The 20,535-nt window shown below is 42.6% G+C and overlaps 1 protein-coding gene across 26 annotated transcripts in view; it reads right to left on the reverse strand.

The window, feature by feature from the left end:
• The window catches only part of AMMECR1 (AMMECR nuclear protein 1), a 107,108-nt gene that overhangs the window by 72,823 nt on the left and 13,750 nt on the right, over nucleotides 1-20,535 (reverse strand). For 24 of the 26 annotated variants that reach the window (XR_014571968.1, XR_014571969.1, XR_014571970.1 and 21 more), the window contains exon 2: nucleotides 8,302-8,842. Coding sequence is in view for 17 of the 26 variants with exons in the window: in XM_083797405.1 (XP_083653531.1) it covers nucleotides 8,302-8,842 (541 nt within the window). In the remaining 9 variants the exon portion in view is untranslated. Of the gene's footprint in view, nucleotides 1-8,301; nucleotides 9,693-20,535 lie in introns of those variants that run through there. The other 2 variants (XM_083797415.1, XM_083797416.1) reach the window with 2 other exon arrangements.

The raw sequence follows: 20,535 nt of genomic DNA on the forward strand, positions 1-20,535 counted from the left end.
TACTGGGTATGGGAAACGGTGGGGCACCCAATCCTTCCATTCCTGTAGTCACCTGGCAAAGGGGCTGGAAGCAGCCAGATTTACTTTGCTGGCCTAAAGAGTTGCCTACCAGTGGAGCAACAAATGCTTTCTCACCTTTCCTAACACACCTAAAACTCACAAACTCTACAGCTTCATCCGCACAACTCTTATCTCTGTGCAGAATGCCAAGCGGAAAGCGAGGAAAGTGATGCAATTCTACGGAAAGGTTGAAGCAGAAGTAATTCTGATGCTGATTAGAAGAGGTTTATGACAAGGATCCTCTTTCCTCTTCTGTTTCAAACATGGTCACCAAGTACTATCAAGAAAAGCAGGTGGTGTTTCAGATCTAGAACCCATCACGTGCCAGAGGAGCCTGCAGAGGAGATATCTTTGCTGGCAGAGAGGCAAGGGATAAACAGCAAGAGTATGGTAATGACTCCTGTGACTACAAACACCATGGTCCTAAGCAGGACCTTGCCAACAATGCCCCAGAATTTAAGCTAATGGGAAAAAGGGCATACAATGATTTTTTAAAAGCACCAAGAAACACGAGAACTAGCTCCCTACAGCACAGAAAGGTACAAGTGTCCTGGGAAGACATAAACACTTCTATACTGCTGCTGTCCTAGCGGCCTTGCCACAAGACAGCAGAGCTGTCCCACATTCTGTGAGATGCCATTCTCAAGAAATCAGCACTTCAATCACTTCGGCTGCAAGTACTCAGCATGGCAAAGGAGCATCCACATCCAACAAGCCATGTCTTCCAGGAAGTTACCAAAGGCCAGTCAGATCACAAGAATGAAGCCATATCCCATACGGCAGAGAAGTGTACACACAGCCTGGAATACAAGAAGGGGGAGCGCAGGCACAAAGACATGACAACTGCAGCAAATACCCTACAGGATAAACACCTACAGCCAAAGGAGGAGGAGGACGGTGTCCTACTGAACAAGCGAAGCTCTTCACACTAATCCCATTTGCCAAGGTCCCAGTTATGAAAATGAATGGTTTTTAAGAAGGTCACACAAGTAGCTCTGCAAAGATACCTACTTTTGTTCACAGCGCTGGGCTGAAAGACACCATAGCTTTTGGGCAGCCAGCCTAAAGCACAGCACTAACAGTAAGGATATCTACATAGTTTATCAATCCAAGTTCAACTGATTAGCTGTATGCTCTCCGAAGACAGCACTATGGCTAACTTCAACAGCTGCACTCCATTTTATATAGATACTGCACTCCCCAACACGCTTTGTTTCTAAGGACTTGCTCTTGAGAACTCATGAATTAACTGCAGCAGAGCTGCCCCAGCTCGTTATTTAGATGCAAACTTTGCAATGCTAAATTCAGTACTAATATAATACCCTGCTCCATAGGAGCATAAACATCATAAAAAAAGGTCAAGCATTCTCATAATGCTTTGCTAATGAGGGTCAGGGCCTGACTGGACTTGTTTTGGCCTCCAGCCTAGCAACAGTTTCTGTGTTGGCCAAACTCTGGGAAGTCTACTATTAGTTTTAAATAATTTGCACCTTTCCTGCCTTCCATAGAAGCTCTTACCACAGCAACCACCAGTATACGGCTCAAACAACTTCTGTGTTAGCATACAAGCACTTTACTTCTGAAGACAATAATTTGATGGTACAGAAAATCTGCAGTTACCTGTAAACAAGTGCTTAATGTAAAATAGCTATTGAGCTTGCTCCTTTAATCATGTCTCAAGAGATCCAAAAATACGGGCTAGGTAAAGCAAATATACTTCATTCATTACCTGGTCACAGCCTAGGTCTGTACCCTAAGCAAACTGACAAAGGCAAAGCTCTACAGTCATTCAGTAACTCAAAAATAATTATTTGCATTCTTAAGTTATGAATACTCAATAATTTATAGCAAAAGATGCTAGAGATGTACACATGAAGTCAGTCAAATTGGGACCCAATACATTTCTCATAGGCAGACAGGTTAAATAGGAATATATAACATCAAAGACCATGTCAAGAACTGCATTCGCAAAATGCCCAGGAATCTTTATATCTTCAATAAAAGATAGAGTAAAAGGGAAGGTGACTAAAGATTTGATTGCAACTAAAACAAAAGAGACAATAAAAATGAACGACCAGATTGATGGCACAGGGAGACGTGGATGCTGACTTCTCCTCTCCCTACAAGGGGTAGGGGAACAAACAATTTCTGCCAAACTAGTATTACAGTGAATCGGAGCCCTTCTTATAACTCTGCGGTGGTTGTGTTTATCTGAAGAAGGAAAACCAGGGCCCTTTCTTCAGGCCATCTGTGAAGTGATCTCTTGTACTAATAGAAATATACGAACAGTTCACTAAAATGAGTTTATGAAGGAAAAGGCCCTCAAATTACATTTAACTTAATTTGGAGTTTATCAGAACAGTATTTGCTCTGTTCACCAATCAGATCAGAAGAGGAGCTTACTGGTTAAGGCAAGTTTCCTGAAGCCGTACAGCTCTGTTTTCCTCCTCTGCTGTACCAAACTGCGGCCACCAGTCCTGCTTTAAAATACGCTGGGAATTCCCTGCTGAGCACCGCTCATGCCAGCCAAAATACATTTGCTGCTGCACAGTACTTTAAAAACTTCCACCACAGGATGCCACTTTGAATGAACCACTCGCTCCTTCATACTCCAGTCTTTAACACTGTCTTTGCCATTGAGTGTTAAGTCAGAAGATGCTGAAGCTTGTACGAAACCGTGACACATACATAAAAAACAGAATGAAGTCAGACAGACACACAGACACCAAACAGCACTTCCCTGTCTGCGTTCTTCAATGCTACGGGTTTCGTTTTATGACTGGTGTTGATCTTTAGCTGTGACCAAGCAATCATTATAGCTGTTGTGTAATGTTACCGAGTGTGACAACAAATACAAATTATTGCACTGAGACTGCCACACAAGTAAGTTTCCACTGCCACTCAAGTACTGTAGAGTAACAACAAAATTTCAGACTTCGGACATCAAGGATACTAATGTCAATAGGTACAGCTGAACTCTGAGTAGGGACTGCAGAGGAAGATTTTTTTTATTTATTTAAAGACCATACTCTGAAATCTATAACTGAAATTTGGTAAGTTCCAGGGAGTTTTATGAAAATGGTTGTAAAGAAACATACCGACATGAGCAAGGAGTCCAGCACATTGTTAAATTTAAAGTTGGAGCTTTAAGTTGTAAAGACTAAAACTCACTAAAAGTGAGACTCCATTCAAGAAACCAGAAATTAAGAAAAAAATAATTATTTACATATGTGTAAGCATATGCACACATCTGCAGAGAAGCTTTATCTTTCCTCAGTGCCTTAGAAGAAAGCATCAGACAGTAATTTAGCATTTTGGAAGATTCAGCTTTGGAACTGCACAGGAAGATTTTAAACTATTTCAATGTAAATTACTAACAAATCACCGACACTAGTGTTAACACAATATTAAGACACCCACAAAGGCAAGACATCGGATAGCCGGTAACAAACCCTGGAACCATTTCTTTCTTACAGGGTCAATTTACACTTACTCTGAGCAGAATCACAACTTTCTTTGGAAGTGTGAAAACTGGTGGGCACGAGAGACAAGCTAGCTCCACGTCTTAAAACTGCACTGAATTTAACTATCTCCACACTTCACTAACACAGAATGAAGGTGATGTAGTAGCACTACCCCATACCCTTCTAGAAGATGTAAACTGACAGATCCTAGACCTGAAAACACATGGAAATACAAAGGCCAAGCACATTGACACCGCAGTGTATCCGTACCCCAGCCCTGCAGCCAAGTGGAAGGGTTGCTGCAGAGTACTGCACAGCACCAAGGAAGAAAAGAACTGGTCCATTTCCCAGCCACCTCTTTGGACCAAGACTGGATATTGCCTAGGATTTGTTTTAAAGCAGAGGCCTTTGATCCCAGAAGATGAAGCCAGGCAGATTACTCAGGTGGTAAAGAACATGGTTGCCAGCAATGCTTCTGCTGGTGGCTGGAGCCTCGGCACGTGCACGGGGCTGGCAGCCTTGCAGGCACGCACCATTTACTGCCTCTGTCACAGTCCTCCCTGCGAGATGAGGAGGATATGAGCAAGCCATCACCAAGGCATGTGTGGTAAACATCCTTCCCAAGAGCCCCTCAGCCACACAGGAAGGCAAGGCACTGGCAGCACTGGCCATTCTGGGTGCAAAACCTTGCTCTTGGTTATCATGCACCAGCCAACATGGCCAGAACAAATTGCGCCAAGTAAGGGTGCTCAGCACCAAAATAATCCCGTTAACTAGCAGGCTGTTCCCAGGAGACTTTCAGGAAGGACTGCAAGACACAAACAGCTGGCACAATAGTTAACCTGGTGGACTGTCACGCAACATCTTCCCTAGAAAGAAGCTGGCATTAATGGGAAATAGGCAAGCTGAAGAGCCCTGAAGATGAGGCAAACACTGTGCTGAACCAGGAACTCAGCAGGGTGATTTCTGTGCGTTAAAGGAAATCTATGCAGTAAGCAGATATTTCAGAATCTTTAAGGGAAATAGGAACCTCATTCCCCACTGCACAGCTTCAGCTAAACTCCTCTTTGTACACTTACCCTTCCCATCCTGTCACACCAACCTTGTACACACTTAGGTTTAGGTTTCCACTCAAGCACCTTCCTACTAGAAGAACTGTAGTGAGCAGCACAAACCTTGAGTCCTTCCCCACTGGTGTGCTGCCCTTTTCCACAATGGAAGGCAGGCCGTGGTATCGTTTGCACTGATCACGGAGGAATGGGGTGCGTTACACAAAACCAAACCAGAAAAGAAATAAAGAGATGAGAGTTATTTGTTAGAAAGATAAGAAACACGAGAAAAAAAGACTATTCAGTTTTCCTTCTCCCTAAATGCACGGGGTAAAGTGTTTTTGACAGTTTCTGCATCCCCTCACAATGTATTTTGATTGACTCTTCTAAACCTCTACAGCAAAAAAACACCTTTAAATAACTGCAGTGTTCCATAACTTTACACATCAAGCTGAGTTTCAAGAAGAAACAATGACTGAATGACATTTTGTGTAAGTGAAAATTTTTGTCTGGGGCAACAGTTTTCAAACTCTGTATCAGCTTCCATACCTCCAGGACCATTTTTACCTGCCGCCCACTCCTGTAGTTTGAGAGCCACTGCACTGGTAGAAGCAAGAGGCAAGGACATGCCTTGCAGAGCATATCCTGAGAAGGAGGGAGGGAATGTTTTAGAGGGCAGCTCAAAGTGAGGTGACATTATAGGTAGAAGAAAGCTGTTCAATTACGATAGAGGAAAATGGTGAGAGATCAATGGAAGACTGCAAGAGAAGAAGAAGGATTTGCCAAGTCTATTTTCACAAAGGCACCACTGGACAGATTGAGCATCTTCCCACTCTCTTCTTTTGACCCCATGACTTACTGCCTCCAGCCCAACAGCTCCCTAGCAATACCTTCCACCAGCATCCCATAACCTGTGCTTTAGGAATTACACTCAGAGATAGGAAAATGACAGTTATTTAATCCGTGTCTGGGCTGTGCTAAAGTCCAAAATCTGCACCCTTTCAAAAACTGGCATTTTGTCTCATTCCTACTAACTGCTCCAAAATCCCTTCCCTTCAAGCCGTGCTGTGGTCCTCAGCTCAGCAGCCAAAAGTTACAAGAATCCGGAGGCACTGCAAGCAGTTTTTGTTCAGAAGACAACACATCAGAACCCCCAGCCCAAGCGATTCAGTCACCTGCTTTTCTTTGATCTTGCCCAGTTTCATTGTTCAAAGACCTGCAAGAAATGAGTCACGCTTGTGTGAGGATACCTGCTCACAGGTCTTTAATCCTCCCTGTAATTAACAGAACTCAAAAAAGTATTTCTAGGGTTCAATTGCTGACTTTTATTGTAGGCTACTACTCTTAGACCAGTTATTGTGGTCTGAAGACAAAATTTCCAGAAGGATTCCTGGCAGAAAGCTGCAACATACATTCACTGAAAAATACCAGTTCCCATTCAGTTTTTTTGCCATACAGGAAGACGCTCAGCTTCAAAGACAACATCATACCTTTGTGAGCTACCCGGCCATTGATAAGACTGCGTGCAAATCTTTTGACTGCTGGAAGTCACGCTGCCTCTGAACATTTGGCAGGAGCAAATTATTCACTGACCTAGAATTTTACATGTAATACTGAACAACTTTTTCAAAGTTGCTTCCCCAACTGCACAAACATAATCAGCTCACAAGGCTGCTGAAAGCAGCAGTTCTGCCATCTGTCTGCTTATTCCCACCTCACACTTGTGCGGGCACAAGTGTTTGTGAAGCCACACAATGATCCAGAGGGAACCAATCTCTGTAAAAACCAACCAGGGAAAAAAATAAAATGGTAATTAGATCATTCTTCCAGTCCAATACACAGTAAAACTGTGCATGCTGGCGTGAGCATGGGAATATGCACAAACGGTATCAGTAATTCTAACAGCAGTGCCATTTTCAGAAGTCCATTGACACAGCAACTTTTTAACCAGGTCAGGAAATGAAATCTCAAGAATGCATATGCACACACATGAATTTTAGAAAAATACAAATTTTACTTAATTTGTTATTACGTCCTTTTTAAAGTAAGAAGGGGGAGAAGAAAGGTGAAGTGATCTGTTGGCTACCGAGAGGAATCCAAGTGCTTGCTGGAAAGCATTTCTGTGGTTAACTCTTCACCTCTGCCTCAGTTTCCTCCATTAGTAAAACAGGGACAGTAACAGGAGAATCTTCAGCAAAACACCGTGGTTAAAAAAGCACATCATAGCAGCAAGGTAATGTTGTCACAGAGAGACACGGACAGAATTCAACTCTTGCACTAGGAAGGAGTGAACTGGCACAAAGGTGATGGTGTAACCAACAGTGGTCTGGGATGGAGAACAGATACAGGACAGCGCAGAGCAAAATGGCTACTTAGCGCAGCAGTACCTAAAAAATTGGTATCTGCAAGACGGCCATGGACTTACAAAAGACCTGGGTAAAAAAACTCACGGTGGAGTCTCCCTGCCCTCCTTTCATTACTGGTACTCTGGTGTAATCACACAGGAGGTACGAAGAGAATATCGGGAGGACTTGCTGGGGTGGCAGGTTAAATAGGAATCCTCTGAGCCGGGTTGTCATGACAGCAGCTGACAGTATGCAAGAGACGTATAGATCCTGGATGGTAGAACAGCAAGGACTCCAAACAAGATCATTAACACATGACAGTATTTTAAACACCAGGAAGTATACACTACATCTCATTAATGAAACATGGACCACATGATAACCATTTGCACCAGGTGTGGGTGCGTGTGGGCAGAGGACACAAAAAACGTTTCCACTAAGTACCAGTAAAGAACGGGTTCTGTCGAGACCCTGAGAGCCACGCTGTACCAAAGATGAAACGGTGGCTGGATCAAGTCACCCGAGCGAGTTGTGGATCAACTCACCCGAGCCTCAGCCGGAGCTCGCCCCATGAGCTCCATCCTGTTTTAAAGCACAGCAAAACGGTGGAAGTGATTTCAAACCACCCCTAAGGTTAGCTTCGCGTTCACGCAGCCTCGGAGCGTGGTAACTCATCCCAGCCGGGAGGAAACAACTTCCTGCCAGACAGAAGTTTCTCCCTGAAGTGTCTGAGCTGCACCTGTGGCAGCCCTTCTGTCTGTCTGTCTGTCCGTCCGTCCCCCGGCACCGGCAGGTGCTGCTGGGGGCCCTACAGAGGCAGGAGGGTGTGGGGTTCTGCACGAACCCCAGATGAGAGCAGCCAGGGACCAGGACAAAGCAGGCCCTCGGTGGCAGCTCTCACATACTTGGGAGGCAAAGGAGGATGGCAGTAACAGGTGTTCATCACGATCGATGCAAAACTTCGGAAACGCGGCGTGGGAGACGGCCCAGGGCTTGGACACATCGAACACAGGCTCAGATTCAGGGCTCACCACAACACAAGGGCTCCGCGCAGGCTGACCCCAAACAACCCCGCACCCGACGGCAACAATTCACCAGCAGACCCCTCGCAGAGCCGGGAGCCTCGTCCCCGCTCCCCCGCCGGCTCCTCCCCGCGAAGCGGAGCCCAGCGGGGAGCCGGGCGCCGCCGGGGCGGGCAGGGCACGGCACAGGAGCCGGGCAGGGGGACGGCGGCCCGGGGCAGCCCCCGGGGCACCGGCGGGGGCCCGGACAGAGCCCAGCGGGGGCGCCCGCGGGCCGAGCGGGGCCAGGCGAGGCCAGGCGGGGGCCGGGGGGAGCCCCGGGGTGCCGAGGGGCCGGGTGCCGGCGGCGGGCGATACTCACTAGGGGTCGTTGGTGAAGCGGGGGCTCCGCGGGGGCTGGTAGCCGTACAGGTGACAGTAGAGCACGTCGAAGCAGAAGCAGCACATCTCGGCCGACACCACCATCTTCCTGCAGCCGGGCCCGCCGGAGCCGGCGCCGGGGGAGGAGAGCAGCGAGGCGGCGGGGGCCGGCGGGGAGAGGCCGGCGGCGCCCCCGCCGCAGCTGGGCGGCAGCGGCGGGGCCAGGGCGCAGCCGGCGGCGCCCCCCGCCAGCCCCCCGAGGCCGTTGAGTCGGGGACCCCCCGGCGGGGGCAGCGCCCCCGGCTCGCCGCCCGTCGCCGCCGCCGCCCCGCCGCAGTGGGAGCCGCCGCCGCCGCCCCCCGGGCCGGCGGAGCCCGACGGAGGGGAGCTGGAGAGTTTCTGCTTCTTCACCCCGCAGCAGCCCGCCGCCATCTTGGAGCCGTCTCCCCCCACGCAGCGCTTCCGACCCATGGCGGGGGGGCCGGCCGAGCGGCCGGGGGACGTGCGGCGGCCCGCTCCGCCTCCTGCCGGGCCCGCTCCGCCTGCAGCGGGGAGGGTGGACGGGGAGGAGGAGGAGGAGGAGGAGGAGGAGGAGGGAGAGAGACAGAGACAGAGAGAGCGGCGTTAGAGCGTGCCGGCCGGCCGCCTTCCCCCCTCCCCTCCTCGGGCCGAGCCGCCTTCCCCCCCTCCTTCTGTCAGGGAAGTGGAGCGACTCCGCCCCGCATGCTGGCAAAATGAAATGAAAATACACCCGCAAAGCCCCCGAGCTGGTTCAAAACGCCCTGCTAAATAATTCAAGTGACCTGAGGTGCCTTCGGCTGGGGAACAGAAGGGAGGGGGCGTGTTGGAGTGGGCAGGCAGGGAGCCCTGCGGAGAGTGCTGGGATGCACCTATTAAATGTACAACCATCTGATGACTAAAATTTTAGATTTTATATAGATAAATAACATATTTTTGCATTGCAGCTTGGGCGATTACTTCGCACCCCATAAGCAGCGGCTTAGCACGGAGGCCTGCAGCCACAGGGCAAGCGGCCGTGACCCTGCGAGACCACCATGGCCCCCAGAGCCTCCAGCTCAGGCTTCCTCATGGCGAGCCTCGAGGGAGGGGAAGGCCCGAGGGGAAAGGATGTGAGTTCCTGCAGTGCTTGAGGCATCTGCAATTAAGCTAGCCAGGCTGCTGGGGGGGGATTTTATATTAGCCTCACGTACAGATATGTCTGAATTTATTGAGAGACATCACAGTGGCCATAAAGTACATAACAACCTATATATACATTTTTGAAAAGAACACCATCGGTGTCATGGAGCCATCTCTGGCATGGGATATAACAGCTGTTTACCATAGAATAGCAGCACTATATATCAAGGTAGGCAAGGGAGCGAGGGCTGCCTCGTACGGTTAAAACTATCTCTGAATGTTGCAAGTTTAGAGAGACACAAAGTCGTTATCTAGTTGCAAATGCAGTCTGCAGAAAGTTTTTGCAGGCGCAAACTACAGAGATTCGGGTTGGGAGGGTTTCTTCAGCATCCTCATGGTCTTAACACTGTCTGGATATTTAGTTATTATGGATTTGAAGAGGAAATCAATGGTTACTGGAGCTCTAATACTACTTGGTTAAAAAGCCCTTCGAGGGCTTCTGTCCAAATACTGGCCGAAACTTCTCTCAGTTTGAATCATAGCCTGAGGTGAAACAGCTGCAGGGAATAATAGCAAACAGAAAGGAGAAGAATTTGATGGTGTAAAGCAATCTTTTGTATGCTAAATTTTAATGTTTGTGTTTGGAGCAGGCCGATACTTGAGAATGGAACCCAGTTCCCCTCTCTGAAACAACTTTCACGTTTCTTCCACTTGAGGGATTCATTTGTTCAAAATCAGTTAGCAGTGACACCTTCTGTTGCTTTTGAGAAAAGAGTTTCTTCAGGTATTGAATTCCAGCTTTTTCTAAGTTTTTCAGTGCTCTGTAGCCTTTAGCACTAACATGCACAAAAAATATATAAAAAATGAAAAGCTGATGGTATGGATAGAAATACAAATCGGTCACTCCACTGAGACTGGCAATTGTGAGGTTCAGGGTAAGTCTCAGAGCTAGGACTGATATCCTCATGCAGTATTGGCAGTACTGATAGTGCACAGTGATCTTGATTAAATATCATATTGCAGTGCTCCCTGAATGAAGGGCTAAATTAAATACGGTACTTGTTCATTAAAAACACCTTCCTTCCTCCACTTCTGCAGATGCGCTTCTCTGTATTTGCCTGCAAACTTACCGGTAGTTGTGCTATTTTTTCCTCAGTACAATGTAATATGTACCAAATTTCTCTTTTGTTGAGACAATAGCAAATATATGAACACAACTGTGGTAACTGCTGCTTAGTGGAATCAGGAAGACACAACAGTATTGTCTGATATTTTTGTCATTATCTTAAAGTGGAAAGAACTGCAGATTAACAAAAAATTTTTGTAACTCTGGAAAATTTCCATTTATGTTTGAATAAGAGTTTATTCTTTGAATGAGATGGCTTTGGTTAACTGTGACATCTGTTTCATTGGTCCCTTGGCTTCAGGTAAAGCTTGAGTTCCTTTACATTTCTTATTATAAGGAACACTGAATGTGTTCAGTTCCTTCATTTATATAGTGTTTCTATATTTTGCCAACTTTAGCAGATTTTCTCCTGTTGGTTGATGACTGTGCTGTGCCTTGTATGCAGTCAAATGCACTAAGTGAATTCAGCATAAAAAAAATCCTAACAGTCTGAGTGAAGTCTAGTATGGTAGTGCAATTAAATCAGTTTAATTTCGGTGTGATGTAGCTCTTCTTTCAGACTCCAGCTGTGTAGCACTCTTGCTTACTTTATGTTCTAAAGTCCCAGTGATTCTAAAATTGTCACTTGTTACAAGTGAGAGATTTAAATTAGTTTTCAATTAAAAATCACAACCCATGATTCCTGTCAAGTGCTGTTATGGACACGGTGATAAGAAAAACAATACTACTTGCAGAAAGGTATTTCGTAGCGATCCAAACCTGCTCTGAAGGATTGCCCTTCTTAAACAAACAAACAAACAAAAATGCAAACGGATTGGCTGGTATCTGGGGGAAAAGGTGTCTTACTGGGCATGATCCTTTTGAATCCAAGGTAAAATTTGCACTGACTGTAGTGGGAGTCAGGTAGCTCTCAAGCAGGCCAAAAGACAATCTGTGTTGTGAGTATCTTACAATCTAATTACCAGCCAAGCACAATGAGAACAAGGAAACAATGAACCAAAACTGGGCTGCACCGTAAGCAGGAGTGATATAATCCTTGCCTTATTAGTATCCATTCTTTTAATAGGCACCGTGACAGGTGAGAGATTTAAAAGAGTGCTTAAAATAGCACGTTTAGGCTGTGGTTCTGTGTGCATTTCTGCAGTAGTAGTAATGTTGGTTTAAGCAGCTTTACCTCAGCTGATTGTTCTTTTTCCTGTCCCACCCATTCTGCTGTGTTCGTGTAGCTGTTTGGGCAGATGTGAGGCAGAAGATGAAACTGAAAAACAATTATTCTTTTCCCTTGATTATTTTTCAGCCAAATCAGTTCTCCAGTCCGCTGTATCAGTGGGCTGCCCAAAAATCTGTGTGGGTCTGTTTTGGGGGGACTGTACAAAACTGAGAATTAATAGCCTTGAGCAGCTTAAACAGTACTGTGGAAAAATGAGAAAATGCAGCCTAATGTGACATTGCACGTATTTATGGGGAAACTGTCGGAAATTACAGAGGTGTTTGAGTTTTAAATAATAGGTGATGAAGGCCAGTGGAGAAAAGGTATGAATGACAAAAGGTAGAAGAACAGCCTTGAAAGTGAAGAAAAGTAGTTTATACTTAAGATTGTAGAAAACTCAGAGCTAGGGAATGAAAGAAAGGGAAATGGAAAGAAAGCCCTCTTTTCCAAATATATCATTTTCCACTTTCTTAAAACTAAGGGAAACATTATATCACAGTTTATTCTGTAAAAATTAACTCCCAAAAAGTGCGCGACGTACATAGTCAGAATCTCTGTGAAGTTGTTAGTTTTATTGTGGAGGATATTATTCTAGAGAAGAGTCTGTACTTACATTCCCCAAAATTCAGAGGTTAAATTCTATCTTTGTAGCTTCCCATCATAATGATCTTTTTTTGGATGGGTCTGCCATAAAACTGGAAGATTTACATTCTGAGAATTCCTTTGGTCTGGGGAGTTCCCACCCATTGTGGAGACCGTCTAGACAACTCTCCCCTTGCACTGCAGCCTCCGAGGCATTATGAGTGTAGCTAGGAAGAAAGTGGTTTTGCCTGGTTGGCTTTCTCACATTATTCCCAAACTGGTCTATCACACTCTTGAGGCTCATATGAGTTTTCCTCGGTATATTCTGCTCAGACAGAATAGTCGCTGTTCTTCAGTAGGCTCACTGTCTCAGCTGTGCCCATGAGAAATTAGATGCAGCTCTGAATCTAGGCCAGAAAGTGTGCACAAAATCCAATAAAGTTAACTTGCACATGCCTGAGAACAGTAATTGTTCTTACCAGTTAGAGGCCATATCCTGCTATTGTTCCATATATTAAGCCCCTATTGAAGTCTCTCCTAAAAAATCTTGTACAGAAATTCATTTCAGGATGTGATACCAGCCAGCAGACAAAAGGTCTTCACATGTTGTGTTACTGGAATCCTGGCCCTGTTTCATATTTTGAGCTATGTTACAATATCACCACCCTGTGAATCTAGTCTGTTATTTTAAAATTAACATTGTTTTACAAGCATTTTGCACTCTTACGCAAATTTAGGGTTTGGTCCTGTTAAACCATCTGTGCATGGAGCTTACACTACAAAACTGGGCATGGACTTGCAAAAAAATTTCCAAGTGTGATTTCTCTATATATCTAGGATTGGACAGTCCTCTAACTAGAGACAGAAACGTTAAATGGTAAAAGTGTCAATGGAGTCAAGAAAGTTATTTAATTAAAAACCTAAATATCAAAGCACTTGCAATAAGGTGAGACTGGTAGTAGCTTTTCCATGGAATTCTTTTCACTTAATTTTGTGAAGCTGCGTTCTTCCTCAAATACTACGTCAATGCAATGTCCTATCCTCTTTGAATGTATTTTTCCATTGTACAGTGATAAAAGAATATGTAGCTTACATAGCTGTATTCTCACTGGAAATTCACCATGGTTCCGTTGAGGTCAGTGGAGCTTCAGTGATTTATGCTAGCTGATACATTAATAATAAGCCTTAGGACATATTTTTTGACATGGCTGTTTGTAGTTAGTCTCCTTCACAAAATGTTTTCCACTGCTGTAGAGCAAGCATATGTATTAACAGCATTTCGCTTTTATGAAGAGTGCAAAGTGCTTGTTTTAAAAGTTTAAAATTAGTAAATTTAGAACAATCCGTAGGTATCTGTTTATCCAATGCAGTCATACAGCCACCCCTACTGAAACCTCACCACAATCTAATCAGACACAACAGTTGAGGTGTATAAGGAAAGCAAGTTATCATTCATTTCCAAATGAATAGTTTAGGAGGATAGAATGTAATTGCTGAGAATTATATCTGATCAGAACACCACAGTTACATTTCCATTCATTTCTAAGAGTTGTACTAGACCTCTAACCATCCCAGGTGGTCGGTAGCTGATTTCACATCTCATCTAAAAACACTGAAATGAAACTTACATAAAAGTTTAGTTAATGCAAGGAGCAGAAATTTCAGAAAAGAGGGGAATGTTAGCAACGTTAATTATTTGTTAACAGTGTTAGTTGATTCAGATGACAGAAATTGCTCCCGTGTAAGGAAGCTAACAAGCATTAAATTTGGTCTCCCTTTTGATTTAAGACTACTTGAGCTTCCTTTTCAGATGTTACTTAATTTTCTTGTGAAGTGTTTTAATTTACTCTGACAGCTGCTTTTGCTATCTTTTTGCATGTATTATCTAGCTTCTGGTGTGAAGGAATTTCACCTACATTCCTCTAATGGCCAGTTCTTAACTTAGGTTCATGCTCCCTTGCTCTGGTATTCTACACTGCTGAGATAGCATTGAAGCTGCCAGCTCTCTGTTCCTTTCGGAGAAGTGAGATATGCTGTTCTCCAAAGACTAAAGAACTTTTTTCTTTAATCTTTGTAAATACCAAAAGTCAGTGAATCTTTCTGCTTGCCCTTTACTATTCTCACTTCAATAAAGGAACTTTTTGATCTTAAGATGGTCAAGAACTGCTTCCACTGTCCCAGATGGGGCTTCACTAGTCACTTTATATCAGACAATTCTAGTCATGCCTCACAAAATCTTTTAGCTATTGTTTTAAGAGAATGTTCATTAGCTGCAGTAGACTATTGCATTTTAGAAAAATATGCACGTCAGTCATAAGTGTTTCCTTCTACAGTATTATTGTAACGTACTATTTATTGAATGTCATTTTTTCCTATTTCTCTAGATGTATTACCATCCTTTATATTCAATGCCTAAATTACTTAACCTCCTGCCTTCCAGTGCTTCCGATCTGTACATGTCAACCTGAATGTCACGTCAGTCCTCCTTTCTGTGACTGGTTTTATAAAATCACCATTTTTTGTCATTCTGGTGCATTTATCTTTTTCTGTGCAAAGAAAAAAATGTTCCCAGTACGGTTCAAACTGACAAATGCCAGTGTTTGTCATAAAGGCGATGGTACTTTGGTGCTATAAACCTCTAACTGCTAGAAAGCGCTAAATTCATCGTCTTAAAAGAGCCTAGATATCCATATAGAACACTAATTAGCAGCAGATGTTAACTCTTGTGGCAAAAAGCCAGTGAGGCTCTGGCAAAACCTTTCTCGTTGCAGTCATCACTTTCATCATTGGCAATTGGTCAGTGCAGCCCCATAAGGCTGATTCTTCTGGTGCCTCGGGAGTCACCTCTCACCCTCACCCCTGTCTGCTTTCAAGTATTCAGTCCTGCAGATTTTTTTTTTTTTTGGTGCAGTAGCAAAAGCCAAACAACTCACATGCACTGCATCCAGCTATTAATTCTTTATTACTTCCTTAAGGCTTTGGAGGAGACTAGTAAGCCTCAAGCTTCTGAATAAAGTTTAATCCGAGAATTGGTAGCACCCAGTCTCTCACAGAACTGCAGCCTTATTCATAATTTTGTTGCTTCCTTTCTGTAGCATTCATGTTCTCCATCATAACGTTTTCTGATGTACTTTCTATTGCAAATGTCAGTTCTCCTTTCAGATATGTACAAATCAAATTACTCCAATGAAGTCAATAGAATTTTATTGTTACAGAACAATGAGTTCCACACCAGGCCTTTTAAACCTGTAGGTTCTTGCTGTAAATTGATGAACGACTTGTCTGTTCCCAGGTCTCTTGAGCTATACTCTGGACTCAAGGAAAACGGTATCTATATGGATACCCACGTACAAACACACCAAACTTGGTTTGCATGCCTGTTCTCAGTAGTTTCTTTATGCTTCAAATTCTAATCACCTACTGACTGCCAGAGATTGCACAGAGGTAACATTTTTATATAAGCACTGAGCATTTGATTTGAGGAAATGACCATTTCCATGCAGAAGAAGTGATTGAGACAGTCATTAACACTACAAACCTATCCTTATGTTACTTCAACTGAAAAAAAAGCACTCATCTGCCTGTGAATTTTGATTTTAATGTCAACATTGAAATATACTTGTCTAGTGTTCCAGTTAAAACTGGGCTTCTATAGCTGTTGCTATCCTGTTTGAAATACATCTTTCTAATAGTTTACTCATTTTGGTTAACATTTCTATATCGCATTTCAGTATTGGAAGAGTCATTGTGACATACTGCAATAAAATGAGGGGAAGTCTAGCGTAGGAAGTGATCTAAGGAACAGTTGCTGAAATATTTCAGGGGTATTACTTCATGGGCTAGATCTGTACAGCTAACATTCACTTTAAATTAGGGGCTTAGAAAAAAAAATCTTTAAAAAAAACACCTATTTAACTCTGAAAAATAATCAAAGTCTGATTTCTCTCTGTTTTTCTATTGCTAAGTTTGTGTTTGTTTTCACAGGTCAAAGTCCCACTGCCCAGTGTCATCACATTCAAATCCCACAGTGACCTGTAAGTATTCCACCTTTACACTATTCCACTTTTACACCTTTTAACTGCAATAGAACAGATGCATGAAAATTGTGATCATCTCATGAATACTGAAAGTGTGCCTTTCATTGAGCTATCATTAGGCATTATATATTGGGGTAGAGTGTGATTTATTATGTAGCTTGTCTTTTTATGTTAAATGCCTATAGTTCAAGAGTGTATGCTTATAGTACAATACATCTACATTTTTAAATACTAGCTCGTGATCTCACGCGCTGCATCTAAAATGACAGATTCACAGTGTACCAAATGTACTTTTAACTGCTTCTAAAGGTACGTTTACTTTAAACCCATTTTTTTACCTGGTTAAATCAGAACTGAAAGTTATCAAAGAAAAATATTGCATTTGCCCTTTGATGAACAATTACCAAGTGTTAGATATTCAGAGTGGAAAATGGATAGCGTTTTATTTTATGAGTCCACTAACTAATAGTGAATTAGAATAAAACTCCTGTGGGAACGCATTTGACATTCACATGAATAACAGATGAGTTCATTATGATCTCCTGCTTATAAAAAGAATGGCAAATGAATTCATAATTATTAAGCATTTAAAAATAACACATTCCCCCAAAAGATATAATTCTGCATTAAATACCCGGCTGTAGTTCAGCTGCAGGGCTTTGAAGAACCTGAAATGAAATGGTAGCACAGCATATAGCTGAAACTGAATGGCAGGCTGATGATTTGGTCATTTGCCACATTCTTTAACTGCTCATTAACCAAAGTAATGAAGACCTATATTCTGTTTAATGTTTGAATTAATTCTGAAATTTATAGTGGGTTCTTACTTCCGAAGCAGAGGCTACGGATTAGATATATGGTGCATGAAAGCATTATGCTGGGTATGCGTATGAAGAGGATTTCAGTGCACATGGCTACTGACATGTACTCATGTCCTAAGTTCCTATGGGCATCTTGTTTGAAAATTTATTAGACTTGAATTTTGCAGGGCTCTTTTTTCTTTTCTTTTTTTTTTTTTTTTTTTTTCCTGTGGGATAGGCAGCTGTGTATATGACAAATACTACTCAGGACAGTTATTTTGCTAGAAGTGATGTTCTCAAATACTTGCCAGGCCGCCATATTAGCATATTGCTGACAGCCTGGGAAGAGACAGCTCTTGTACGAATTGTAACCCTTGCCCTGTGGTGACTCTAAGAGCACAAGGGTCCCTAAAGTTTACCTTGTCTGCCAGGCAGAGAGGGAAGTGAGAGATGCTGAGAACAAGAGTTCAGAGGACAACACAGAGAACTTGCCGAAAAGAAGGGGATAAGGCAAGTGCTTTCTTTGAACTACCTCTACCAAGGGCATAAACAGAAAAGGGATCAGAAATAGTTTAAATGAAGGGTGTTTTAAGAGCCATGGACACTAAAGAGATGCAGGATTCTTGCCTGCCAAATCGTACATGTCATCTTGATAGTCTTTTTGTAGGTGGAGTAAAGAAGATTTGGGTTTTTTGTATGAATTTTGACCCCAAAGGTCAAAAAACTTGTTTTTTTGCAAGGAATAGGGAAGTAATGCTGTGCGTGACTCATGTCATCCCAGTACAGAGGTAAGGAAAGACTCATCCCAGTACAGAGGTAAGGAAATGTGTGAAAGACCTTGCGCACATATAGATACTAAAGTCACATTACCCACGTTACCATGTTTTCCCACGTTCCCGTCTCCCTAGCAGCAGCCCAAGCCCTAACACAGCTGTGTTACCATGAACTGTGTGGTCATACCTACATCATGAAGTAAAGCAGCCATATCGAATGTGATCGTATTTGTACTTCACTCAGAGGTATGCAGTGGCCTGAAGCTGCAGTCCATCATGAGGTGAGTGATCTCTGTGACCAACCTAGGCTGTGTGCTTAAGAAAAAGGGCTGTAAACACAAAAATTGCAGGGTAAGAAGGGTGCACAGAGTCAAGGGTCAGAGGATTGTGGTGTTAGGGCCCTGCTGTGGAGTCATGAAAGGGGGCACAAGGACTACAAATATATTAGCCAAAACTGAATTCTCTAACATAGTAGTACTTTTTTTTCAGTACTATTTGTATAGCTTTCACTACTAGGGAAAATATCAGAAAAGCTGTTTGGGCTACACAAAGTTTGTGGAATTATTTGAGAAACCATTAAATGAAGATTGAATGATTTATTTCTGTATTGGAACAAGAATCGCCAGCTGTGCTTTAACAGTTGCAAAGCTGCCAGTGGAGGAGTATGATTTATACATTGCTGAATTACATTGCTTTTAATTTTAAAGGTCTATTGTCAGTATTCGTTTGAACTTCTGACTTTATCTGGTACAGACAGCTTGGGCCAAGCAGATGCTTCAGATGAAAAAGAAAAATGCCCATAATTAAACCCAATAGATAAAAAGAAATTGTGCATCAGGGAAACTGTTTCCTGAGTCCTGTGAATTACTGACTGAAGCATGTGGTTTGATTACAGTTATTGCCTTAATGCAGAGTTTCAAGTCTTAAAGGCCTCCTGAGGACAATGCAGGAAACCTGTTCTATCTTCTGTGTATGAAGGAAGGGGTATGTGAACTGTTGTATTCATACATGCACAGTTTCCAAGACAAAGGAGATAACAATAGCTATTCATGCTAACTATCCTACATACACATTTCTTTTCCTTGAAAGAGAAGAAGTTTGGAGGTTTGTTGGGTTTTGGTTTTGTTCAAAACCAGTGCATTATGAATTCATTTGTGATGAAACTTTCAAAGTTTCCATTTTAAAACATTTAACATCTTTCGGAAAGGTAGTTACTTGTTTATACATCATTTAATATTTCGGTGTATTTATGATTGTCAGTATTTGGGTAAATCAGGGTGGCCTATTGCATCTCCCTTCTGTGAAAAAGGGAATCCATTCCATGAAGCTTGTAGACAGTTCTAAATTAGTTACTTCTAATAAAATCTGACAACTGTGTTCACAAAGACACCTTCTGGAAAATTAGGAAAGGAGTAGTGGTAGAAAGAAATTATTACTTGGAATATTCATAGAAGATTCACTTTATTTTTTGAAGGAAACAGGTACAATTGTGGCGGTATTTGGATTATTTATATTAGGATTAGAGACTTGGCTTCAGAATGTGCTTGCAATAAGACAAGTCTCAATCTGAATCACCTTGATTTGTGCTATGTTGTCCTGCAGCATATAGCAAAACATGTTTGTTCTAAATCTAATGAAACAGTAATTAGAGTAAGTAAAGGCAATTGGCAGTGATTGAAATAGTAATAATACACTGCATTTTAAATGTTTGTTTAAAGTGACCTCAGCCTGTTATTTTACTGCTAGAGAACAAACCTCTCTCAAATTGCATTTGTCTACCACTGAAATGTTCCTATAGCATACACTACCCACATTATGGCTAATTGATAATAATTCATTCTCCAGAAGGTTTGCTATTATCAGCTTTGTTTATGTAAAGTGGAGATTAAAAAATAGTTCTGTTTCTTCCAAACTGCTGTGCAAATTTCATCTGCTCTTATTAGATCTCATTATCTCCTAGGAATGATATGTGATTCCTCTCATAATGGGGAAAAAGATAAGCAAATACAATATAGGACTCAAAGAAATCTTTGAATTTTAGTAGGCAGAATATTATTTATGTTTGTTAAACCTATAATATATGTTATAATCTTTCTGTTTTACTTACAAGTAATGTTGCCATAAAAATTCATGCCAAGAAAGGAACAAATCTTGTGAGTGTAATATGTATATAGCATGTATCTGAAAGGAAGCACAAATAGAAATGTTACCTTTTTCATTTTTTATTTTTGCTTTACCCCATCTTGTGTCCTAGTGCTCTTTGCTGCTCTGATTCAAGACGCCAAGAACTCAGAGATAGGTTCATTAGGAAAATATATATATCTGCTGCATTTCTACAGTTGATTATATGTAAAATCCCATCTTAGCTCTTGTGATGACGTGCTCTCTGAAATCTCCAAGACATTCAAGTATATAGTTGCTGTAAGAGCTGCTCTTTTTAGCTACTCTTTTGACAATTAACTTTTTTTGTAACGTATCTCACTGATTCAGAATGGTATTTGTTCAAAAGGATGGAGGTCTTTTAAAATAAGTGGTATTTTTACATGCGAAATTTGAAAAGAGAAAAC

This window comes from Anser anser (assembly GCF_964211835.1).
Source record: "Anser anser genome assembly, chromosome: 13".
NCBI lineage: Eukaryota > Metazoa > Chordata > Aves > Anseriformes > Anatidae > Anser > Anser anser.